This window comes from Aquarana catesbeiana, linkage group LG06 (genome assembly GCF_042186555.1).
Source record: "Aquarana catesbeiana isolate 2022-GZ linkage group LG06, ASM4218655v1, whole genome shotgun sequence".
Taxonomy (NCBI): domain Eukaryota; kingdom Metazoa; phylum Chordata; class Amphibia; order Anura; family Ranidae; genus Aquarana; species Aquarana catesbeiana.
The window spans coordinates 248,108,562-248,136,016 of NC_133329.1; the positions used below are offsets into that span (position 1 = coordinate 248,108,562).

General features: G+C 40.9%; 1 protein-coding gene across 4 annotated transcripts in view; it reads right to left on the reverse strand.

Annotated features, from left to right (window-relative positions):
- The window catches only part of PGAP1 (post-GPI attachment to proteins inositol deacylase 1), a 479,543-nt gene that overhangs the window by 110,488 nt on the left and 341,600 nt on the right, over positions 1 to 27,455 (reverse strand). For 3 of the 4 annotated variants that reach the window (XM_073633146.1, XM_073633147.1, XM_073633144.1), the window contains 4 exons: positions 24,589 to 24,697; positions 11,797 to 11,835; positions 11,368 to 11,461; positions 4,271 to 4,361 (listed from right to left, as the gene is read on the reverse strand). In XM_073633146.1, coding sequence (XP_073489247.1) covers positions 4,271 to 4,361; positions 11,368 to 11,461; positions 11,797 to 11,835; positions 24,589 to 24,697 — 333 coding nt within the window. The remainder of the gene's footprint in view (positions 1 to 4,270; positions 4,362 to 11,367; positions 11,462 to 11,796; positions 11,836 to 24,588; positions 24,698 to 27,455) is intronic. The other variant, XM_073633145.1, reaches the window with a different exon arrangement.

A 27,455-nucleotide genomic window follows, 5' to 3' on the forward strand; every position in this document is an offset into this window, starting at 1 on the left:
ACTGAAAGGGTTGTTTCACAAGGTGATAATTTACAATCTCTTTAATAATGATGAATGATTGACTTTACTATAGTTACAGTGTGCCTGGAATTGACATTTAACTCCTTCAGCTCCAACCTTCAGCAAAATTATCAATGTTCCTGGCAGTGTTGGTTGCTGTACTAAACAAGCTGTTAGCTATTTTCAAAGGTTTTCAGCAAACCTCAAGAAACAATGTCAGAATCTTTCAGTTTGGTCTTATTGAGGTTTGCTGAAAACTTTTGAAAATTGCTAGCAGCTTGTTTAATACAGCAACCAACACTGCCAGGAACATCAATAATTTTGCTGAAGGTTGAGGCTGAAGGAGTTAAATGTCAATTCAAGGCAACATGTGAAACCAGTAATCTAGTAATGCCATCACACACTGCAACTACACTAAAATCAATCATTCATCATCATTAAAGAGATTGTTAATGATCACCTTGTAAAACAACCCCTTTAGTTTAAAATAGAAATTAAAGGCAATACCTTTTTTCCCTTTTTTTTTTTATAAGTGATCACATTCCCTCTGTTCTTAGCTGCATAAGATAAGAGCTGGAATGGGGGAGAGAAGAAGCAGCAGCACAATGAGATTCCCAGTGAGTGGCTGGGCAGCACGGGCATGTCAGGACAAGTCTGATCATTGGAGGAGAGCACATTGAGTTCCCAGCATAGCTAGAGAACTGACCACTGTGTGCTCTATTGCTTAGTGTGGTCAGGTTTTAATAGGAAAGCAGAGGGCCCGACAGGAACACCAGGGATTTCACATAAAGGAAGCAATACAAAGAGAATAGGACACTTAGTACATGGTACAGCAGGCACATATCAGGAATATGAAGTGTTGGGGGTAACCAACACTTTAAGTTCTTAAGTGAACCAGTCCTCAGAGTAACAAAGTGGTTGTTATTGTTGACCTTCTGTAAAAGCTAGTTGCTAGGCTGTTATGTCGATCCACTGGTTTTATAATTCGGAGTCACTGACACAGAAAAAGTAAGCAGATCAGAGAAATCAAGGGAAAGTCCTAGCCTGCATAGTTTTGTCAAGTCAGTGACACAAAGAAATAAGACCAACGATTAGCATGGCAACCAGCAAGGAGAGGTCCCCAATGGCAGTCTTTGTGCTTCTCTCTTTGCAGATTTCCTTTAACATAATGTGTATCACAAATATATGAAGCATCCCTTTCAACTACTTCACATCCTTATTAAAAGAGTGAAAAGTACCTGACTCAGTACTGATCCTTACAGTACATCAATGTCAACATTAGCCCATTTTGATTATGCAGAGAATGTTTGTACATGAACAGAAAGCACATGTACAAACATTCTTTTATAGACCTTTTTATTCTCAAGGTCTGCATTAGGCTCCTATGGAGGAGAAGTATCAAGTGGTTTTGTAGAAACCAAATATGACATCACTTGTGTTCCCAACATAGATTTCAATTTTAAACACTCCTAAGAACTGATGTCAGTTTGAGTGGGTTTATGAAAAAGATGGTATCCAATTCTCCAAAGTTAGAATATCTTCTACCACAGGGATATGCAATTAGCGGGCCTCCAGCTGTTGCAAAACTACAAGTCCCATCATGCCTCTGCCTCTTGGTGTCATGCTTGTGGCTGTCAGAGTCTTGCTTTGCCTCATGGGACTTGTAGTTCTGCAACAGCTGGAGATTCGCTAATTGCATATCCCTGTTCTACCATATATTTTTGTAAAACAACCCTTAGAATACCTTACACATCAAAATAATAGTGCCTGCCAAAAACTTTAAAATAATTTTATACAATCGATAGAGTATGGATGAGGCCTAATCCTCCAGAGTTTACACATTGGATAGCGGAAGTCAACAACACATTGCCTTACAAGAAACTGGTTTACCTACACAGAGGTTGCCCCCTCAAATATGACCAAATATGGGACAAATGGGCTCAGTCACCAGACACCTGCACATGAGGAAAAAAGGCACTGGGGTACTCCGGGGGTCAGTGCTCCCTCACACCACACATGCAGAGTCGCTGCAGTAAGGAACGGCCAATTTAATGGAACATGACTAATCAGTTTCTGTATGTATACAATGGGAAAAATGCGAAAAGACATGGGTTATAATATTGTACACGACTTTGTCTGTATATTTTGGAAACTGTTTTTGGTGTTTACCTTGTACACTAAACTTTTCCTCTTGTACAATAAACTTACGTTTAATTAAAAAAAAAAATAATTTTATACACTCAGAATGACAGACCCTGTACAATTAACATGGCCTTGCGCTCCTCAGGTGGTATTTTACTCACCTCTCAGGAAGATATACTATTTGAGTTTGCTAAATATTATACCAATCTGTATACATCTTCTCTCCCCCAGGATTTGGGTCCAGCCGTAGACCCTGCCCTTTTAGATCCTGTTGCACTGGTATGGCTCTCGGATTCAGAAGGCGAGTCCCTCATGTGTTCCACCACGTTGGAGGAGGTAGAGATGGCTATCCAGTCATTCCTCAGTGGCAAGGCTCCTGGTTCTGACAGGATTCCAACAGAGTTCTACAAAACCTATGTGGAGCTTTTGGGTCCCATCCTTACCACAGCTTACTCTACCTGTCTAGCAAACGATGCACTCCCCCCATCCATAAATGAAGTTCATATTATTCTGATACATAAGTATCCCAAAGATCTATCATTATGTGCATCATACAGGCCAATTGCTTTCCTCAATTGTGGGCCAATGACAACATGTGATAGACCAACACAAAGTGGCATAAAATTGTGAAGTGGAATGAAAATGATACATGGTTTTCAACATTTTTTACAAAGAAAATATCTGTAACGTGTGGGATGCATTTGAATTCAGCCCCAGAGTCAATACTTTGTAGAACAACCTTTCGCTGCAATTACAGCTGCAAGTCTCTTGGGTAAGTCTCTACCAGCTTTGCACATCTAGAAAGTGACATTTTTGCCCATTCTTCTTTGCAAAATAGCTCAAGCTCTGTCAGGTTGGATGGAGACCATCTGTGAATAGCAATTTTGAAGTCTTGCCACAGATTCTCAATTGGATTTTGGTCTGGACTTTGACTGGGGCATTCTAACACAAACCATTAAATTCTAGTTTTGGCTGTATGTTTAGGGTTGTGGTCCTGCTGGAAGGTGAACCTCCGCCCCAGTCTCAAGTCTTTTGCAGACTATTACAGGTTTTCCTTTAAGATCTCCCTGTATTTGGCTCCATCCATCTTCCCATCAACTCTGACCAGCTTCCCTGTACCTGCTGAAGAAAAGCATCCCTCAACATGATGCCGCCACCACCATGTTTCACGGTGGGGATGGTGTGTTTAGGGTGATGTTCCGTGTTAGTTTCCCGCCACACATAGCGTTTTCCTTTTAGGCCAAATAATTCAATTTTGGTCTCATCTGAACAGAGCACCTTCTTCCACGTGTTTGCTGTGTCCCCCACATGGCTTCTCGCAAACTGCAAATCGGACTTCTTATGGCTTTCTTTCAACAATGGCTTTCTTCTTGCCACTCATCCTCAAAAGACCAGATTTGTGGAGTGCATGACTAATAGTTGTCCTGTGGGCAGATTCTCCCACCTGAGTTGTGGATCTCTGCAGCTCCTCCAGAGTTACCATGGGCCTCTTGGCTGCTTCTCTGGGTAATGCTCTCCTTGCCTGTCAGTTTAGGTTGTTGACCATGTCTTGGTAGGTTTGCAGCTGTTCCATACTATTTCCATTTTCAGATAATGGATTGAACAGTGCTCCGTGAGATCTTCAGAGCTTTAGGTATTTTTTTATAACATAACCCTGCTTTAAACTTCACCACAACATTATCTCTGACCTGTCTGGTGTGTTCTTGGGCCATCATGACACTGTTCACTAAGGTTCGCCAACAACCCCCTGAGGGCTTCACAAAACAGCTGTATTTATACTGAGATTAAATTACACACAGGTGGACTCTATTTACTAATTAGGTGACTATTGAAGCCAATTGGTTCCACTAAATTTTAGTTAGGGGTATCAGAGTAAAGGGGGCTGAATACAAATGCACGCCACACTTTTCAGATATTTGTGAAAAAATTTGAAAACCATTTATCATTTTCCTTTCATTTCACAATTATGTGCCTATTTCTGTTGGTCTATCACATAAAATCCCAATAAAATATATTTATGTTTTTGGTTTTAACATGACAAAATGTGGAAAATTTCAAGACATAAAATACTTTTTCAAGACGCTGTATATCTGAATAAAATAAAAGGAAAAAGAAAAAAGTGATTTACCCTAAAAGAAACCTGCAAATATTTATAATAGGGTCAACTTTGTAAGGCTTGGCAGCCATATCCAATGTTGCATCGAATTCCAAGCAGTGCCCTGAAAAACAATTATGAACAGTCAAGCAGGTGCAAATTAAAGCAGCCCATAGATTTGATTTTCTTTCTTTCCATTAATGATTGTCAGTTAGTCAGTCAGTGTCAATAAGGGGATCCCTCCCTGCAGCGCTATTGAGAAAATTCCCCGCTGTCATGGGGGGGTGTTTCGCTGTGGAAATCAGCCATGCAGGGTGCAGATTGCTGGAACATGTTACATGTTCTACCCTAAAAACAGGTGGAACATGCATCATGTTCCAAAGGTGAGCTTAGCCTTTAACCACTTGCCTACCGGGCCAATTCTGACATTTTTGTCATATACACCATATTATCAAAAGTATTGGGACGCCTGCCTTTACACGCAAATGAAATTTAATGGCATCCCAGGCTTAGTCTGTAGGGTTCAATATGGAGTTGGCCCACCCTTTGCAGCTATAACAGGTGTCTTATAACAGGTATCTTCTGGGAAGGCTGTCCATAAGGTTAAGGTGTGTCTATGGGAATGTTTGACCATTCTTTGTGAGTTTAGGAACTGATGTGGACAAGAAAGCCTGGCTCGCAGTCTCCTCTCTAAATAAAAAAAAAAAAAACACTTTCATGAAAAAAAAAAAAAAACAACACACTATTTACTCCAATTTTTTTGTATAATGTGAAAGATGTTTAGTAAATAGATACCCAACATGCCACGTTTTAAAACTGCGCACGCTTGTGAAATGGCGACAAACTATGATACTTAAAAATCTCCATAGGCGACGCTAAATTACAGGTTACCAGTTTAGATACAGAGGAAGTCTTACAGAGGAAGTCTTGTGCTAGAATTATTGCTCTCGCTCTAACGTTTGCGGCGATACTTCATGTGTGGTTTGAAAGCCATTTACATATGCGGGCGTGACCTGCGTACACTTGTGTGTGCGAGCACAAGGGGATGGGGGCTCTTTCATTTTTTTTAGTGTTTATTTTATTTTTATTTCATTCTTTTTATACTTTCCCTTTAATTTTTTTTTTATCACTTTTTTTCCTATTACAAGAAATGTAAACATCCCTTGTAATAGGAATAGAGCACGACAGGTCCGCTTTACGAACCGATCTGCGGTCTATAAGCCCTCACATCTCTCCTCTATGCTGGAAAGCCTGAGAAAAAAAAAAAATCGATCTCAGGCTTTCTAGCAAAAAAAAAATGTCAGTAAACCGCAACCTTTGGCGGATTAATTCTCTGGGTCCCCGATCGCATGGGAGAGACTGGAGAAGCACTGGAGGGCGGCAGGAGGGGGGGCATCCCCTTTTGCTGCCTGTGAAAGTAATCAAGTGGCTAACCACTTCAGCCCCGGAAGGTTTTACCCCCTTCCTGACCAGAGCACTTTTTACAATTCGGCACTGCGTCGCTTTAACTGCTAATTGCGCGGTCATGCAATGCTGTACCCAAACGAAATTTGCGTCCTTTTCTTCCCACAAATAGAGCTTTCTTTTGATGATATTTGATCACCTCTGCCGTTTTTATTTTTTGCGCTATACACGGAAAAAGATCGAAAATTTTGAAAAAAAATGATATTTTCTACTTTTTGTTCTAAAAAAAATCCAATAAACTCAATTTTAGTCATACATTTAGGCCAAAATGTATTCGGCCACATGTCTTTGGTAAAAAAAATGTCAATAAGTGTATATTTATTGGTTTGCGCAAAAGTTATAGCGCCTACAAACTAGGGTACATTTTCTGGAATTTACACAGCCTTTAATTTATGACTGCCTATGTCGTTTCTTGAGGTGCTAAAATGGCAGGGCAGTACAAAACCCCCACAAATGACCCCATTTTGGAAAGTAGACACCCCAAGGAATTTGCTGAGAGGCATGTTGAGCCCATTGAATATTCATTTTTTTGTCCCAAGTGATTGAATAATGACAAAAAAAAAAAAAAAATTACAAAAAGTTGTCACTAAATGATATATTGCTCACACAGGCCATGGGCATATGTGGAATTGCACCCCAAAATACATTTAGCTGCTTCTCCTGAGTATGAGGATACCACATGTGTGGGACTTTTTGGGAGCCTAGCCGCGTACGGGGACCCGAAAACCAATCACTGCCTTCAGGATTTCTAAGGGCGTACATTTTTGATTTTACTCCTCACTGCCTATCACAGTTTCGGAGGCCATGGACTGCCCAGGTGGCACAAACCCCCCCCCAAATGACCCCATTTTGGAAAGTAGACACCCCAAGCTATTTGCTGAGAGGCATGGTGAGTATTTTGCAGCTCTCATTTGTTTTTGAAAATAAAGAAAGACGAGAAAAAGGGGTTTTTTGCCACCTGGGCATTCCATGGCCTCCGAAACTGTGATAGGCAGTGAAGAGTGAAATCAAAAATTTACGGCCTTAGAAAGCCTGAAGGCGGTGCTTGGTTTTCGGGGTCCCGTACGCGACTAGGCTCCCAAAAAGTCTCACACATGTGGTATCCCCGTACTCAGGAGAAGCAACAGAATGTATTTTGGGGTGTAATTTCACATATTCCCATGGCATGTTTGAGCAATATATCATTTTGTGACAACTTTGCGCAAAAAAAAATAAAAAAAATAAAAAATTGTCTCTTTCCCGCAACTTGTGTCACAATATAAAATATTCCATGGACTCAACATGACTCTCAGCAAATAGCTTGGGGTGTCTACTTTCCAAAATGGGGTCATTTGGGGGGGGGTTTGAACTGTCCTGGCATTTTATGCACAACATCTAGAAGCTTATGTCACACATCACCCACTCTTCTAACCACTTGAAGACAAAGCCCTTTCTGACACTTATTGTTTACATAAAAAAATAATTTTTTTTTGCAAGAAAATTACTTTGAACCCCCAAACATTATATTTTTTTTTAAAGCAAATGCCCTACAGATTAAAATGGTGGGTGTTTCATTTTTTTTTTTCACACAGTATTTGCGCAGCGATTTTTCAAACGCATTTTTTGGGGAAAAAACACACTTTTTTACATTTTAATGCACTAAAACACACTATATTGCCCAAATGTTTGATGAAATAAAAAAGATGATCTTAGGCCGAGTACATGGATACCAAACATGACATGCTTTAAAATTGCGCACAAACGTGCAGTGGCGACAAACTAAATACATTTTTAAAAGCCTTTAAAAGCCTTTACAGGTTACCACTTTAGATTTACAGAGGAGGTCTACTGCTAAAATTACTGCCCTCAATCTGACGTTCGCGGTGATACCTCACATGCATGGTGCAATTGCTGTTTACATTTGACGCCAGACCGACGCTTGCGTTCGCCTTAGCGCGAGAGCAGGGGGGACAGGGGTGCTTTTTTTTTTTTTTTTTTTTCTTTATTATTATTATTTTTTTATCTTATTTTTAAACTGTTCCTTTCATTTTTTTTTTTTTTTTAATCATTTTTATTGTTATCTCAGGGAATGTAAATATCCCCTATGATCGCAATAGGTAGTGACAGGTACTCTTTTTTGCAAAAATTGGGGTCTATTAGACCCTAGATTTCTCCTCTGCCCTCAAAGCATCTGACCACACCAAGATCGGTGTGATAAAATGCTTTCCCAATTTCCCAATGGCGCTGTTTACATCCGGCGAAATCTAAGTCATAAAATGCTCGTAGCTTCCGGTTTCTTAGGCCATAGAGATGTTTGGAGCCACTCTGGTCTCTGATCAGCTCTATGGTCAGCTGGCTGAATCACCGGCTGCATTTTCAGGTTCCCTGTTGAGACAGGAGAGCCAGAGAAAAACACGGAAGACGTTGGGGGGGGGGGCATTCCCTCCCACTGCTTGTAAAAGCAGTCTAGAGGCTAATTAGCCGCTAGGATTGCTTTTACATGAAAGCCGACCGCTGGCTGAAAAGAATGATACCAAGATGATACCTAAACCTGCAGGCATCATTCTGGTATAACCACTCAAAGTCGTGAATGGCATACCTGAAGACAAAAAAATGGTTAACAATAAAGCACAGTAAACGGTAAGGTATAAAAAAAATTGCATACCTGAAAAGCAAACATGATAAAACATAACAACAATAAAACATTGCAGAATAGAATACAGTAAAAAAGAGCAGAACAATAGAGAGAGAGAGAACAATAAAACGCCAACTATTTTTTTTTTATTTTATATTTTTGTATGTGTTTTTTTTTTTTTTACACTTTTTTTTGTAACTAACTTTTATAACTGTAACCGGTTCCAGGTTTGGGTCTCTCAAAATGCGATGGCATCTTGGGAGACCCTGTGAAAGTGTGCCTAGTCTGTGCAATGCTGTACCCTACGCTAATACTCAACTAGTGAATGGTAGCGTTCAAAACATTCACCAATGCAAAGACCAGGATTGTCAGGACAGGAGAGACAATAATAGCGGGTGTCACGCCTATATCCGCGCTTGCTGCAGACACGACATCTTTTTTGGGGGGGTTCGCTGGGTAGGGGTACTCGGGAGGACATAAAGAAAATGCCTCTCATGCAGCCGACTGCATTTGGTTGGGGATGTGAATGGGGGAAGTACGAGCGCTGCAGAAGCGGTGGGTTCCCAATTAGGATTGGCGAATGCAGCAGGAAGGGCACTATGGGCACGACGGGCCTGTGCTTGTCTTTTTGGTGGCAGCGGGACACTGCTTGTGCTTGCCACCTCACCAGCTTGAACTGCACTTATGGGACTCGCCACATCACCAAGTGTTACTGCAGTGCTGGTTTGACTACGACCGGGGTGTACTAGGCCGCTGGTGCTTGCCAGTTCACCAAAACGCTACAAAAAAAACTGTTAGCGATCGCAGGGATCAGGCCTGACTCTGTGAACGCTGCAGTTATGCGTGTAGTGTTTTGTAAGTGAGAGTGATCGATCGATACTGCACTTGGGTGGGCTGGGCTGGGCAGGGCTGGGCGGAGGGGCAAAACGCAGGTGCTAGCAGGTATCTGGGCTGATCCCGCTAACACTGCGTTTTTGGGAACCCTAAACTGCTGGGGACGCTAGTATAGATCTGATCGGATCAGATATTGATCCGTACAGATACTATACCACTAAGGGAGGCGTATGCTGCGTGCGTGGGTGTTAGCGGTACTGGCGCTAATCTGACGCTGCCTGGGGCGACGCATATCACCGCCGGGCGATCAGGGGGCTAAACCTTTATTCGATAATAAACGGCGGGTGCCCTGACACTATAAAAAATAAACGAACTAACCAGCGTCACCCGTAACGGTTATACGGTGATCAGTGGTGAAAGGGTTAACTAGGGGGCAATCAAGGGGTTAAAACATTTATTCGGTAGTATATGGGGGTCCCTGTCGCTATAAAACGCTGACGGTGAACCTAAATATTTACGTCCCTAACTAGCGTCACCAGCGACACTAATACAGCGATCAGAAAAATGATCGCTTAGCGACACTGGTGACGGGGGGTGATCAAGGGGTTAAAACTTTATTAGGGGGGGTTAGGGGGGTATCCTAGACCTAAAGGGGGCCTAACACTCACTGCCCTAACACTGTAACTGTCACAAACTGACACCAATACAGTAATCAGAAAAAAAAAAAAAAAAAAACCTGCTTGGTGTCAGTTTGTGACGGGGGGGGGGGGGGTGATCGGGGTGTAATGTGTGCCTGGCATGTTCTACTGTGTGTGTGTGTTGGTGCACTCACATTATAGTCTTCTCTCCTCGGCCCGGAACGGAAAATACCGAGCCGAGGAGAGATGACATCATTTCCTCTGCCTCTGTGTACAATACAGAGGCAGGGAAATGATCCCATTGGCTGGGAGCGATCGCGAGGGGGGGCCACGAATGGATGGCCTCCCCCTCACCACCGATCACCGGGGGAGATTTGCCGACCGCCGCAGGCACCGGGGGGGGTCCGATCGGACCCCCCACCCGCGGGCAGGCAAGGACGTACAGGTAAGCCCTTTTGCCTGCCCGTGCCGCTCTGTCGACGTACATCGTCGTGCGGCGGTCGGCAACTGGCTAAACAGCCGCTATGATGGCAAATGATATCTGGATGATGCCTGTAGCTGTATTCTGGTCCCACATCGATCAAACGCTGTGTCTGCCTGCAAGTCTTCTCTCCCCTCTCACAGGCTTGCCCAACCTTTGTTGAGAGCAGTGGGAGCTATTGGCTCCAGCTGCTGTCAGTCAAATCCTATCAGGAGGGAGCGGGGATCGGGGCCAAGCCATGCTGTGCGTCTATGGACGCACACAGCCTGGCTCCGGAGTGCACTTGCATTTGTGCCCCAGAGGAAGTGGCTTCCTATGATGGCACACACATAAGAGGTGGATCACTGGCAGGGGACCCCAGAAGAGGAGGTTTGCACAGAGCAGGTAACTCTAACATCTTTTTTTATTTTAAATGAAAGAAAAATTGAACTTGCAATCTCTTTAGGAGAGTGGGAAAGCATAAAAAAAAAAAAAAAGAAGAGTTCGTTCCACCTACTGGCTGCATATGAAAATACTAAACAGTTATATGTAATTGTATAGCTGAAAACATTTTATTTTAGACCTGACCACAATTAAAGAAAATATTTACAAATGTGTTAAACATTTACATTAAAATAAAACCATAACAAACCTTGGCAAGGCAAACTGAGCCTATGATTTAAAAAAAAAATGCATAAGTAGCAAAACTCCATTACCAAATGATCATTATATCCAGATATATTGGCAGAATAATCATGCAAATCTCAACTTTTCCTGTAAAAACAGTGAGTTTGGCCCAGACCCTCTTGCTTTTTTAAACATCTATACAGGTTCTGTAACTTGAGAGTTAGCCCTACTGAACAATGGGTGAGGTGATCTGGGTCAAATCGGATTTCATCCACAATTATTCCATCTGTACTTATCTGTACTTCAAATATGTAACTTTGTGAAACTTGTGATAAAAACAAATAACTTCTCTGATAATCCGATAAACGTTAAATATCGCCAGCCCTAGTCTTATAGAGCTGAGGGATACGTTCAGAAAATGCTCCTAAAGTGTACATACCATATCTGTTAAGACAAAACAACTAACAAAGTTCGGTAAATAAAAATGTTCTACCTTTGCTGGATAGCGCATACAACTGTGCTCCATATGCAAGTAATAAATTGGATACAATATACACAGGAAGTGTTGCCCCATGGAATCTAATCATCTAGAAATTAAAAACATTTTTTAATTGGTATTTGTTTAAGTTGTATGTTAAATTTTAGCTACAAATAATTTTAGTCACTCAAAATGAAAGGCACAACAATGCATCACGCTTGTGTGGGTATGACAGTAATGCATGGTAAAATGTCAGTTTTACCAAGCATTACTGCATAGTAAAGTTAAAGTACATTTATTCTTTACCAACAAAGTGTGAAAGTTTGTACCTATGCAAGGTGCAAGCTAACTGATTAAAATAAATATGTAGTGGTTTTGCATGTTGCTCATTATGGCCAAGCCTATTTGCAACAGTGTAAAATGTAAATGACCAGTTTTACTCACCTGCCCCATCATTTGCAAAAAGGAGGTATAAATTGTTACCTAGGGAAAAACAGTCAAAAGATATTTCCAAAGAATTGAAATCAATAGAAATAAACATTACAAAATATTCCATTTAAAATATTAAAAAAGAGCCATTTACTGACAACATACTAGCAATTGTATGGAGACAATTCATAGATTAAGATAAAAAACATTGTTCAAATATGTATAGACAAAAGCATTCATTCCACCTTTAGTCTTGGTTCACAGCGGGGCGGCTTTAAAGTTGCCCGACTTTAAAGCCGCACAGCGCAAATTCAGCGCGGCTTGCAAACAACTTATTTAATAGAAGTCAATGCAAGTCGCCCCCAGTAGTACAGGAACATTTTTATAAGTCGGAGCAACGTCGCTCCGATTAGAATGGTTCCATTGCACTGCATGGAGCGTGACTTGTCAGGCAGCTAAGTCGCCTGACAGGTCATCCCAGTGTGAACCGAGCCTTACTGAAGGATTATTTATACTGGCTTATTAGCCTTCTCTATAAATGCTATTACATGTATTATATACAGTGGGGATGGAAAGTATTCAGACCCCCTTAAATTTTTTCTTTTTGAATAAATCTGCAAAAATGTCAACAATTCTGTGTTTTTCTGTCAATATGGAGTGCTGTGTGTACATTAATGAGGAAAAAAAAATTTACTTAAATGATTTTAGCAAATGGCTGCAATATAACAAAGAGTGAAAAATTTAAGGGGGTCTGAATACTTTCCATCCCCACTGTATATTTACATCCACAAAGATACCATTGGCACATTAACTAGTAGCCTGTATAGAAAGCCAACAGCTGGGAACGGCATTTTACATGGCACCAGCTTTCACCCGAATAATCTAGTCAAATCGATACCATTTGGTCAGTATTTGCGCGTCAGACACAACTGCTCAGATGAGGGTACATTCAAAAAGGAAGCTGACGAATTGAGGTCAAGACTCCTTGCACGAGGATACTCTCATAAATGCCTCAAAAAGGCATTTAGGAAAGCAACATCTAAAACCAGGCAAGAATTGCTATATGCAACCAAAGTTCAGAAAAAAGATGATGGCTAAATGACGATCATCAGTCGTTTTTCTAACCAACAGGATTGTTTTAAGAATATTGTACACAAATACTGGCACGTTCTAACACTGGACCCCATAGTTGGACCACTTTTGCTGAAACGTCCAGCATTCACTTTCCGTAGAGCAAGATCTCTGCGGGACAAACTTGTCAGCAGCTAATATAGGGCGGGGGCCATGGTAGGGACCCATGCAAGAGACATGGTACGTTCAAATGTGGCGGATGCGGCTATTGCCAATATATGGATACTAATGCGCAACAGTCACTTCCAAACAAGGTTAATTTCACCACTAGGCATTTTGCGCACTGTTTTTATGTAGGAAAACTAAAAATCAACTTTGGCAAAGAGCATACCGCCACATTCTTAGTATGAAATCTTGCAATTTAGATTTACCACTGGGTCGCCATACATTACCTTTTCATGGCGGCATTTTTCCCCAATATTACATTTCTAGTACTCGATAGGGTACACCCAGGAATCAGGGGGGGTGACTGGAACAAGACTTTACTACAGCATGGACAACGCTGGATCTTCAAACTGAATGCAACTTAATTTCCGGGACTCAACAAGATGATTTCCTTCAAACCATTTTTGGAGGGTTCATCTCTGGGGGTCCAGAGATGGATTAGGTTCGACTTTCTAGATGCCCACCTCCCCCTGGCCATATACATTTTCCTTTTAACATGCTTTCCACCCTTCCCCCTCTTCGATATTGTACTTCTGGAGTACAGTTTCCTCTTTTTTAACTATTCATTCGCTCTGAAACACCCTTGTTGGCTTTGGATTGAACAAACTTACTTTGGGTAGTTCTATGCATGGTCAACTTGATGGGTTACCAACAGATGGGATTGGCTGATCCCATCCGTTTCTGTTTTGCCCTCACAATAACAATAATTGAATCCTTTTTGGTACCTATTTTGGCATCAAGTCTGCGGCTATACTTGTACCCCAAAAAACATTTGACAATACCGTGTGGTGAGGGCGATCGGTTCATCACCACACTATATTTTATCCCAGTTCCATTTTTGGGTGTTCCGTCCGGCTCTCGCGATGTGTGTGTCCGCAGTGTCCTGGCCCCATGAAACCATTGCCTCAGTCCACCTAAGCCTCCTGGTATTCATTCCTTTGATGAGCCTTCGCTCTATTGTATGCGTTATTATGCTGTTTGACCACTAGAGAGCCCCACTATTTATGGTTGACTAATTTAGTAAACCGCACGATAATGTGTGCGTCATCCTATGCTGCCTGGTGATCCCACGACGCATCATAGCCACACCGGCATGGACATGCAGCATGGCCATGTGACGCCCTGTATGGGCGCCATCTTGGTACACCATACGCTGGGCCGTTCCACAGGGGTGCCATTTTTACGCTCCCAACACTGAGGTCATATGCTTCTGACGTCATGGAATCAAACCTGGGGATCCAGGTGTCTTCAATCACATAGCAATCAACAGGGCTTATACACAGCGCCAATGCTCCATCCATCAGTCTCTTTCACCAGGCTGATGGAGGGAGCCATACCACTTTACCATCCATGCAAGGATAGCTTCCTTTTGATTTTGACTTTAGATCTGGATACTTTTTCTGATGTGATCCCCGCACTGCCATTTATGCGGTAGTTTGGGATCACACCATATAGTACATACCAGGATCTTTTCTATGTGTCTAACTGGCACTGTTTATACCGCTATCCTTTAGGCCACATGAGGATCTGATCCCCTTGCATTTGATTGTTGGTATGTGGAGGCGCATATGTAATGTAGTTTAAGACTGTCTACACTCTTGTCACAATACGCCCTTGGATAATGAACGCTCTCTACTTTTTGAAGCCACTACTTATTGGAGGCATGGTCAATACATGACTATTGTGGACAATGCCTATTTTTCGTTCTGTCACATATCCTTGTTTTACACAAAATGAAATAATTTCCTATATCTATTTGATATGTTGCATTGAGACCCTTTTTGCCCAATATACCTTTTAAAAGAAGCTTTTGGACACTATGCAAAACATTGTAACTTAAGACATTGTGGCCGACACTCATGCATGGCACTGGTGGACCACTTATCTTTCACCCTCTGAGACATTTCTGTTTGGTGGAAAGCTTACATTTGGGGTCAGTATTATCAGCTATTTTAATTCATGGCTGTATTGTAAATATGCATGCTCCTCTATTGATGCATAAACTTTATTATAACTGTAATATGTACATTAATGTGTTTGTATGTATTCCTGATGACGTTCGTTCTATCATCATATATTTAAACTACAGCTTTGGAAGTTTCAAGCCCTCTTTCAGTCCCTGAAGATCTACACTATGTGTTTTTGAAACGCGTTGGACTTTGTCATTGACAGTTTGGGTTTCATTTTTCAGCTGGCTGTACATTTCTCCCCAACTTTATGTATATGTTTTTACTGTCCTAATTATTTTGTCTTTTATGTCTGATACACTAATAATAAAAATTGTATTTTTTTTTTTTTTTTTTGTGAATGCTGTCTGTGGTCCATTTTAAAGTCTGAGGAAATTGATTGTTTACTACATGTATCCAGGATGGGACCCACAAACAGTCTAGTCAGCTAACTGGAGTCAAACTCTCTTCTTTCTCTATAAGTACTGTGGTTTGCATTTTGACTACAAAATAAAACTCCAGAGCAAATCAAGAAAAACAACCCTCTCCATGAAAAAAAGTTTTTCAAGTAATGTTTTTTGCTTAAAAAACGCTTCTGGTGAAATATCAATCCAAAAAATAACAGACCAGATTTTCAACCTTTATTAGTGACCTTGAGCCTAGGTGAGCATATGTACGATGCGGAAACCAGCGTGATTACAGCGCCGGTTCCCGGATCGTATCTCTCCCGCAAGCAGTTCACACTGCCCTCTGCGAACCGCTGCGGGTGTCAATACATTGTTAATGACACCCTCAGATCGATTCACAGATCGCAGTGCGAACTGTGAACTCGCACAGAAATCAGATCGCATGGATGAGAACACCCATGCGATCCGATCCTGGGGGGGTCCCTGCACTATTTTCATGTGAATCCAGCCATACAACTGTATGGCTGAACTCGCACTGCACAGACATTGCACTTGATCGGCAACTGCGGTGCGGGTGCATGTCTGAGATCGCACATATGTGACCCTAGGCTGAAGCAAGTATAATCAGTTTGTCAGTTTGCTTGTTTGAAGTCAGTTTGTCTACAGATAGGTTGTGTGTTCTGTCCACTACAGCTTTGAAGAGAACATGCTGTAATGATCCTCAATTTATTAATGCTGATACTCTCTTAAAAACACCAATACAAATGTAATCAGCAACCATATATTAGCTTATTAGATTACACAATAGACAAAATTCTGCTAAAACTTAAAAACTGGAAGCCCAAAAATTTGACCGATTGACTACTAGAAGTACACAAACCAGCAGGTTCATTTTATACATTTATTTTGGTATAGAGACCTGGAAATTAGCTAAATGGAGAACATAAAGATAGATTTTTTTTTAAATGTATTTTTAGGGCCAATTCATACCAGTTTGTTGATCTGCATTTTAGCGCAGCTATAAAAGGCAGATCAACAGAAGGACATCTAAAAAACAATCATTTTCAATGTGTCCTTTTAATATCATATCACTGAGCATACATGTCAACGGACGTCAAAATGTATATCAACGAACATCGGCGCGCGTTAAAACACGACTAAAATGTATGGAAATGTACATGCATTTTCTATACATTTAGTGCAAATCAGTGTGAATTGGGCCTTAGTATTTCCTAGCTGCAAGCTAATTTTACCCATGCAAAACTGATAACAATGATTAGCAGTTATATAAAATTACTCATACTAACTCACTATGATAAATATTTGTCCGTTTTAAATGATTTGTTATGGCATAAGATAGGTTTAATCTAAAGTGATGTAGATGGACTGCCTATTTCAATGAATGTATGTAAGTACCATCATTCCACTCTATATACATTAAACATACTAGATGGGTCTGTCAAGGTATCAAATATTCAGTGGGCATATTTCTTAACATCTCCTTTTTATTGTAAAGATCACATTAAAAACATATATACAACTCGTCTGATCTAGTACTGAGATAAAAAAAAACAAAAACACATCCAACAGCTTTAGGCTCACGCATTACATATGACCATGACTAGTAACAAATCTTATAATGTCACATATTTTCAAGTTATTACACAGTTCCCGATTACTAAAATGCATAACAAACACATTGAGATTCTATGAGCTAGAATTCTATGCTTTTTATTGAAAAAGAGCTACAATTTTTCAGGAGTATAATGTGGGTGAGCAGTCTGAAATGTATATTAAAGTATAAGATACAAAACCACATAGATCCGTTTACAATTTATTCTGGTCATAAGCATGTGGAAGCTTGCACCATTTTGCGGTGGTCATATTTAAGGCAGGGACACAGTGATGGTGGCCTCTGCATCTTTTAAGACTACTAAAATTATGTAATTCTATTAAATTAAATTGAGAGTATAGCCTCATGTAAAAGTTTTGGTTCAAAAATAACAAAGTACCACCATCCGAGTTGATATATAGAGAAAAGGGGGTTTTAATGTACCCTGTTTTATATTATTTAAAGTATCTCACAAAAGTGAGTACACCCCTCACATTTTTAAAAATATTTTATTATATATCTTTTCATGTGACAACACTGAAGAAATGACACTTTGCTACAATGTAAAGTAGTGAGTGTACAGCTTATATAACAATGTAAATTTGCTGTCCCCTCAAAATAACTCAACACAGCCATTAATGTCTAAACCGCTGGCAACAAAAGTGAGCACACCCCTAAGTGAAAATGTTCAAATTGGGCCCAATTAGCCATTTTCCCTTCCCGGTGTCACATGACTTATTAGTGTTACAAGGTATCAGGTGTGAATGGGGAGCAGGAGTGTTACATTTGGTGCTATCGCTCTCACTCTCTCATACTGGTCACTGGAAGTTCAACATGGCACCTCATGGCAAAGAACTCTCTGAGGATCTGAAAAAAAAAAATTGTTGCTCTACATAAAGATGGCCTAGGCTATAAAAAGACTGCCAACACCCTGAAACTGAGCTGCAGCACGGTGGCCAAGACCATACAGCGGTTTAACAGGACAGGTTCCACTCAGAACAGGCCTCACCATGGTCGACTAAAGAAGTTGAGTGCACGTGCTCAGCATCATATCCAGAAGTTGTCTTTGGGAAATAGACGTATGAGTGCTGTCAGCATTGCAGCAGAGTTTGAAGGGGTAGGGGGTCAGGCCTGTCAGTGCTCAGACCATACGCCACACACTGCATCAAATTGGTCTGCATGGATGTAGTCTCAGAAGGAAGCCTTTTCTAAAGATCATGCACAAGAAAGCCCACAAACAGTTTGCTGAAGACAAGCAGAATAAGGACATGGATTACTGGAACCATGTCCTGTGGTCTGATGAGAACAAGATAAACTTATTTGGTTCAGATGGTGTCAAGCGTGTGTGGCGGCAACCAGATGAGGAGTACAAAGACAAGTGTGTCTTCCCTACAGTCAAGCATGGTGGTGGGAGTGTCATGGTCTGGGGCTGCATGAGTGCTACAGAAGCAAATACTCTTGCGCACAGGTGTGTAAGCTAGATGATCCAAAGGGTTCAAAAGGACAATGAATTTCACCTTGCTGCTCTCCAGGATGGGAATATAGTAGTAAACGATAAGAAAAAAAGAGAGCGCACCAGCCTAGTGCATTATCCTAAGGTAGGGCTCTGAAGAAGAAGGGACACCTTCGAAAGGCGTTAGCCAGCAGCGGTTCATACGTCCTCTTCCTAGGATCTGGAAACTTCTATCAGTGGACCAATTGTCTTGTGATTGTTAATAGTGCAATTTTTTTTCTTCCTACCCTTGTGAGTAGATTTTAATCTTGGTTTTAATAAATATACCTTAGGATAATGCACTAGGCTGGTGCGCTCTCTTTCTTTCTTATAGCTGCATGAGTGCTGCCGGCAATGGGGAGCTACAGTTCATTGAGGGAACCATGAATGCCAACATGTACTGTGACATATTGCAGCAGAGCATAACCCCCCTCCCTTCAGAGACTGGGCCGCAGGGCAGTATTGCAACATGATAACGACCCCAAACACACCTCCAAAATGACCACTGCCTTGCTAAAGAAGCTGAGGGTCAAGGTGATGGACTGGACAAGCATGTCTCCAGACCTAAACCCTATTGAGCATCCTGAAATGGAAGGTGGAGGAGCGCAAGGTCTCGAACATTCACCAGCTCCGTTATGTCGTCATGGAGGAGTGGAAGAGGACTCCAGTGTCAACCTGTGAAGCTCTGGTGAACTCCATGCCCAAGAGGGTTAAGGCAGTGCTGGAAAATAATGGTGGCCACACAAAATATTGACACTTTGGGTCCAATTTGGACATTTTCACTTAGGGGTGTACACACTTTTGTTGCCAGCAGTTTAGACATTAATGGCTGTGTGTTAGTTATTTTGAGGGGACAGCAAATTTACACTGTTATACAAGCTGTACACTAACTACTTTACATTGTAGTAAAGTGTCATTTCTTCAGTGTTGTCACATGAAAAGATATGATAAAATGTTTACAAAAATGTGAGGGGTGTACTCACTTTTGTGAGATACTGTACATTACTTGTTATTAGTACCGAGACAGTCCATTACAATCTCTGGGAGTAGATCTATGGCCAGCTTCAGCAGCTGTCCTCTCTTTCCAGTCTCATCCCTTTAATCTTATTCAGTTAGTATTCCTTCAGATGGTGATATGTGAAATGTGAGCTTGGAGGTGTTTTTAAAAAAAAAAAAAAAAAAAAGTGGAGGGCCACCCTGAAAAAAAAAAAATTCACCAAAAATCCTAAAAAAAAATAAATAAATTTTAAACTTACCCGAACCCTTGTTGCTAGGCAGTCTTCCTAATCTGCCTGTTCCTATGCCGCGGCGTGTTCTGCTCCTAGCTGAGCGGCCCCGTTGCCTTCTGGGAACTGTGTGTGTTCCCAGAAAACCACGGGGCATTTACAGATCGCTCACGCGTGCGCAGTAGGAAACTGGCAGTGAAGCCCGTTTCCCTTACCTAGGGCCCGAGAGCCGAGGGACAGGTCGGCCTCGGGCGGCCGACATTGGGGGCACCCAAGACAGGTAAGTCTACTTATTTAAAGTCAGCAGCTACAGTGTTTGTAGCTGCTGACTTTAAAAAAAAATTTTAGCGGGCCGGAATCCCGCTTTAAGCTCTGTACTAAAACGTAAAAGCTGTATATAGGCTTTTTTAATTACTGTGTTTATCGGCGTATGGCACGCACAGGCATGCACCTTAATTTTAAGAGGGAAGTTTTAAGAAAAAAAACTTACATTTTCAATAAAGAATTTTGAAGCAAAATAAGGCTCAGTGCCTATCAATGCAGCCTTATCAGTGCTCATCTGCAGCCTCGCCATTGCCCATCATTGCAGCCTGATCAGTGCCCATCTGCAGCCTTGCCCATCATTGCAGTCTAATCAGTGCCCATCTGCAGCCTTGCCCATCATGGCAGCTTGATCAGTGCTCATCTGCAGCCTTGCACCTCTTTGCAGCATGATCAGTGCCCATCTGCAGCCTTGTTATTGCCGAAATAGACAGAGCCGAATCGCCTGTGTACTCGGCTCGACTCGCAGCCCCGCCCCGTGGACCGGCTCCTATGATGGGCATAACACCGGTTCAATGACGGGACGTCAATGCTAGGAGGCAGGACTGGGCGTGACTGCAAGCAGAGCTGAGTACACAGGAGATTCGGCACTGTCTATTTCGGCAGCGCTCATTCCCTTCTTCCCCTCCGAGGCAGCCGTTCAGCGTATAACACGCACACGCGATTTTCCCCTGATTTTAAGGGGGAAAGTGCGTTTTATATGCCGATAAATACGGTACATTTTTAATTTAATTCTTAAAATAAAAGGATGAATTAAAAAAAAAAAAAAAAAATGATATGTCCACTAAATATTTTGATACCCCTTCTAATGTATTTATATTATTTATATTTCCTATAAGATATGTTTTAATTGGCCAACAACTGCTTCCTGGATGTAGAAATAGCAGCACAGAAAAGCTACTTCTTCCACATGATAAAATATTACATTTACTTTTTTTTGTCAGTGAGCCTGTGCACCAGATGTAAAAGTTCCTTTGGATGAAATGAATTCTTCCTCTGCATGTAATTAGTACAGTACGGAAAATATGTATTTTAAATTATATGATTAGTACTTAGTATACAAAAATCCAAGTATTAGTTTAGAATGGGGTGCCTTGAGATTAAAATTCTGCACAAAGGATGCCTTGACTGACAAAAGGTTGAGAAACACTGCTGTAATAAATAATATAACTCATCAGTATAAGAAATTGTAGAAAATAAAATGTTTTAACATATCACAACATACCTATGACAGTAAACATAAATTGCATTTGTGTCAGTAATTTACAAACTTATTTTAAAATTGATTTGCGAGTGGCAACCACTATTCTATAACATGTCTTTTGCTTTGACGCCATCCTTAAAGTATAACTAAAGGTTTTTTTTTTTTTTTGTTTTGGATAGAATAGTGAGGGATTAGAACACCATGTTTTTAATGCGGTCTGTGCCCACATTAGGGAGATTCATCTTCTCCATTTGTCATGTTTACCGATTTCATCAAAATTGAACGTAAAATCCCAAATTTTTGGATTGCATGTAGAATAATAATGGAGGGGAAATCTTCCAATGGGGACACTAGATCTGGTGACCTTATTGCCAACAATGGATTCCTTCACTTTAGAAGGAAGTCTGACTTCCTGTTTCGGATATGGAAAAGGAAGTGAAGGGAAATCTCCCTAATAAGACACAGCAACAAAAACCTGACAGAGTTGTTATAACCCTTCCTTCCTTACCTACCCAAAATGAAAAAAAAAAAAAAAAAAAGCCATTTGACAGTTTTTACTATTCTCATATTTTTCACCCCACAATTTCAACAAACTATATAACAATGCTAGTATGATAAACTTTAAATAAAAATCAACACATAGAGAAACATCACTATAGAAATTAAATTAAAACATCAGGTAAAATAAGTATTGAACATGTCACCATTTTTCTAGGTAAAGATATTTCTAAAGGTGCTATTGACATGAAATTTTCAATACAAATAAACAAAAGCTCAGAAATTAAGTTATGTGTAATAACATGGATTGACACAGGGAAAAATGATTGCACACGCTAACTGAAACATACTGTATTTATCGGCATATAACACGCACATTCATTTAAAGAGGGAAGTTTCAGGAAAAAAACTTAAATTTTAAATAAGGAACTTTGAAGCAAAATAAGAGTCAGTGCCCATCTGCAGCCTCACCATTGCCATCAATGCAGCCTGATCAATGCCCACCTGCAGCCTCATAAGTGCCATCAATGCAGCCTCACCATTGCCATCAATGCAGCAGCCTCACCATCAATGCAGCAGCCTCGCTATTGCCATCAATGCAGCAGCCTCACCATTGCCGTCTATTGACTTCCTATTACAGAGGCCGCCAAGTAAACAGGAGATTCTCACTGTATGTAATCTGACGGCACCCATTCCCCCCACCCATTGCCTCAGAGGCAGCCGAAATTGAAGTATTGGCGTATAACACGCACACGCTATTTGCACCCGATTTTCATGGTGAAAAAGTGAGTGTTATACGCCAATAAATACAGTATTTAATACTTCGTACAAAATCCTTTGTTGGTAATGACAGATTCAAAATACCTCCTGTATGGAGAAACTAGTCGCATCCATTGCTTAGATGGAATTTTGGGCCATTCTTCCACACAGTCTTTAAATCTTGAAAGTTTAGTGGGCCTCTTCTATTAACTCTGAACTTTAGTTCTCTCCATAGATTTTGTATTGGATTCAAGTCAGGAGATTGGCTGGGCCATTCTAACAGCTTTATTTTCTTTCTTTGAAACCAATTGAGCGTTTCCTTGGCTTTGTGTTTGGAATCATTGTCTTTCTGAAATGTCCATCCTCATTTCATCATCATCATGGTAGATGGCAGCAGATTTATATCAAGAATGCCTTGGTCCATTTTTCCATTCATCCTTCCTTCAAGATATGAAGTTTGCCAGTACCGTATGCTGAAAAACAGCCTCACGCCATGATGTTCTCACCTCCATTAACTTTTGGGGTGATGTGCATTGCCATTTGACCTCCAAACATGGCGTGTATTATGGCATCCAAAGACTTCAATTTTGGTCTCATCTGACCAGACTATATTATCCCAGTATTTCACAGGCTTGTCTAAATGTTGTGCAGCAAACTTTAAAGGATATTCAATATGCTTTTTCTTTAGGAATGGAGTCTTTCGTGGTGAGCGCGCACACTGGCCATGGTGGTTGAGTGCATTTTCTTTGAAGCAATTGTACCTGCTAATTCCAGGTCTTTCTGAAGCTTTCCACAAGTGGTCCTTGGCTCTTGGACAACTGTTCTGTCAGAAAACTTGCGAGGATGAAATGATGTTCTTCCCATTTTCAGATTATAGCTCCAACAGTGCTCACTGGACCATTCAGAAGTTTAGAAATCCTTCTGTAACCAATGTCATCAGTATGTTTTTCAACAATAAGGTTGCTAAGGTCTTGAGAGAGCTCTTTGCTTTTACCCATCATTAAATGTTTATTGTGTGACACCTTGGTAATAAGACACCCTTTTATAGGCCATCAGTTGAGACTGAACCAGCTGATATTAATTTGCACCGACAAGGGTCAGGATTGCTTATCAATTACTGATAGATTTCAGCTGGTGTCTTGGCTCTCCATGCCTTTTTGCACCTCCCTTTCTTCATGTGTTCAGTACCCTTTCCCTGCATCATTCCATTTTTTATTACACATAACTTAATTTCTGAACATATTCGTTTTGGTTTCTGTGTATGTATGGATTGCATGGGTTGTTACCAACATGTGGTGAAAGTTCCATGTCAATAGCACTTTTAGAAATATATTTACCTAGAAAAATGGTGACATATTCAATAGTTATTTTACCTGCTGTGTTTATTGCATTTTTTTTGTATTTCCATGCTTCATAGTCCTAATGAAGGCATTCTCCTATAACCTCTGAAATGTGTTTTCTTGTTGATTAACTTTTTATAACTTAAACTGTCCTCCTGTTCTGTAGTCTATCAATGGTATGGTGTTTTTTGTGCTATGTTTTATGCGATTCAAATGAATGCAATTTAAGCAGCCCAGAAAAAGGCAACATTATCTGCTTACATTAAATCATAAAAATACGAACAACAAAAATGCACATGCCTCTCTAATGATCATCATGACAAGCAGAGAAGCATACTCTTTACATAATATTTTAGGAGCTTGACTATCTGAAAGTCAAGACTTGTATAGAGTGAGCCCAGAGTTAAGATTCTGGGCATGCAGTTACACATGACAGGAAGCTTAATGAACTACTTAAAGCACTCAGCAGTGCCCTCGTAGTTTGATTCACAGGGATCTCTTTGAATTGTGACAGCGAGTGTGGGGAGGGGCGTGAGATGCTGAACATGTTACATCCTAACATCTTCAGAAAGGTGAACTTATCCTTTAAGTTTTATTTGAAATCCTAGAACTGTAGATTATGCATTTAACCATAACAGATCTATTATAGCAATATTTTATTAAAAAAAACCATACATATAATATTGCAAATAAGTATGTTGTTTACCTCATAATTGCAATCTTGAGATGTGTAGAGCATTAAAGTTACCACCCTACTGTCATTCTGTGGTTGTGGATCATGAAGCTTGGCAAATAGCTTGAGATGTGCATCACTGCTAGGAAATAGTAGAAAAATATATTAATATATTTAGGTAAAAAATAATTGTAATAAATACGTGTGCACAATGGGGTATTTTAATGTACATTTAGATATTTTTCCTTTTTAAAACCACCTCAATACCAGCATATTATCATCTGCCTTCCCTCTTTAGGTCATTTTTCAGTGCTGTGATAATTTGACTGCCAATACTTGATAATGCCACACTGTACCCAAATTCATTTTATATCATTTTTTAAACAGATAGAGCTTTGTTTTGGAAACTGCATTCACATCGCTCTTCTGAGGGAGGGCATTTGACAGGCAGTGAGGTGGTGTTGTATTGTAATTGTTCAGTTTAATGTGTCAGCAGGGATGATACAAAGCATTGCGGCTGCAGCATATGTATTTCCCCCTCTGCTGCCTTTGCAGCTTAAGATGGAGTGGTTGGCAGCCAGCAAAAAATGCAGCTCAGCCATGAATTTTTACCATCCCCAAACACAAGTGTTACCGAGTCCCAAAGTAAAAAAGAAAAAGTAACATTTTGAAAAAAAAAAAAAAAAGTTTCCCTTACCGCTGTTAAAAAATATAGAAACTGCCGTGATGTTACAAAAAACCCTAAAAATCACCCCTTTTTGGAAAACAGACACCCCAACGTGATATTTTTTGCCATTTTGTTAACCAATTGTTAACAGTAGGGGTGCAACGGCTCAAAAAACTCACGGTTCGGATCGTTCCTCGGATCAGGAGTCACGGTTCGGATCAACAAAAAAAAAATCTCCCCCACTGTAATATCCACATCTCCCCCACTGTAGTAATATCCACAATCTGCCCCACTGCTGTAATAATATCCACAATCTGCCCCACTGCTGTAATATCCACGTCATCTCCCCCCCTGCTGTAATATCCACATCTCCCCCCCACTGTAATATCCACATCTCCCCCCCACTGTAATATCCACATCTCCCCCCACTGTAATATCCACATCTCCTCACTAATATCCACATCTCCCCACTGTAATAATATCCACATCTCCCCACTGTAATAATATCCACATCTCCCCACTGTAATAATATCCACATCTCCCCCACTGTAGTAATATCCACAATCTGCCCCACTGCTGTAATAATATCCACAATCTGCCCCACTGCTGTAATAATATCCACAATCTGCCCCACTGCTGTAATATCCACGTCATCTCCCCCCCGCTGTAATATCCACATCTCCCCCCCACTGTAATATCCACATCTCCCCCCCACTGTAATATCCACATCTCCCCCCCACTGTAATATCCACATCTCCCCCCACTGTAATATCCACATCTCCCCCCCACTGTAATATCCACATCTCCCCCCCACTGTAATATCCACATCTCCCCCCCACTGTAATATCCACATCTCCCCCCCACTGTAATATCCACATCTCCCCCCCACTGTAATATCCACATCTTCCCCCCACTGTAATATCCACATCTCCTCACTAATATCCACATCTCCCCACTGTAATAATATCCACATCTCCCCCACTGTAATATCCACATCTCCCCCACTGTAATATCCACATCTCCCCCACTAATATCCACAGCTCCCACACTAACATCCACAGCTCCCCCACTAATATCCACATCTCCCCACTGTAATAATATTCACATCTCCCCACTGTAATAATATCCACATCTCCCAATAGAAGCCGGCCGCCAAGCTGGACAGATCAGATCCACCATGAGGGGTTAAGGGGTGATGACGTCAGCGCGCGCCGCTGGGTGTACCAAGATGGCCGCCGCTCCGGAGCTAGGCCGAAGCCGCGGCCTTTCCTAAGCCCGAGGCAGCGGCGCGCTTCGTGGAGCGCATGTGTACCAATCCGAACAGGGTGAACCGTTCGGATCATGGATCGCTGAAGATCCGTTGCACCCCTAGTTAACAGGAAGGTATTGCAGTGGTTAAGTTGCAAAATGTCTTAAAAACACACCCACTGAAGCCAAGTGCAAGTCTTCTGTTATTCATGTTACTTGTCCAATACAAATCCATCTCCTTTTAGTTTATAAAAGTATTTTCATTTTTTTCTGCATTTGTGACACATCCTCCTGCACTCCTGGACAGTATATTGTGTCAGTTTTGTAATTTCATCTGAAATTAATTTATCATTGTGTTATGGCAGCTTTCCACTTAAAATGATCGTAAACCCAAAAACTGTAGTATATTGCAGCTTACCAATAGATATATTGGTTGAATTCGTTTTTTTCCCCCTCCATTTTCGCTTGGTGATCTGGCTAATAACACACTACTCGTATGAGAGTGTCCCCATTCTGGATGAAGGAACACAGCACACCTTCGGGCAGCAGCATTTTCAGTCTGGGGGGGGGAGGGGTGTGTTGTACTAGCATATTTAGATACACTAACAAATAGAAGCCAAACGCCAGCTCACATTTTATAAGCAGTTACAGGATGTTTTTTTCTTTTTCCTTAGGGGATAAAGGTTCTACATAAATAAAATCTGATCATTGTAAGCATCCCTGTCAGTGGTAAATAGTTTGCCCCAACCCTGCAACATCTACAGGACAGTTTATTCCATTGAAAAAACAGACTTACTGGCTAGATCACCAGGTGAAAATAAAAAAAAGTCTAAAAAAGAAAAAACGTATAAATGTTTGCTTTGGGTTTAATACTGCTTTCAAGTGGAACTTTAATCAGAAATTTAAGTATTGACAGATAGCTTCCTGCTGGACCCCTTTGCATTAACGACAAATAAAACACTAAAAAAAGGACCTATGCTGTTTA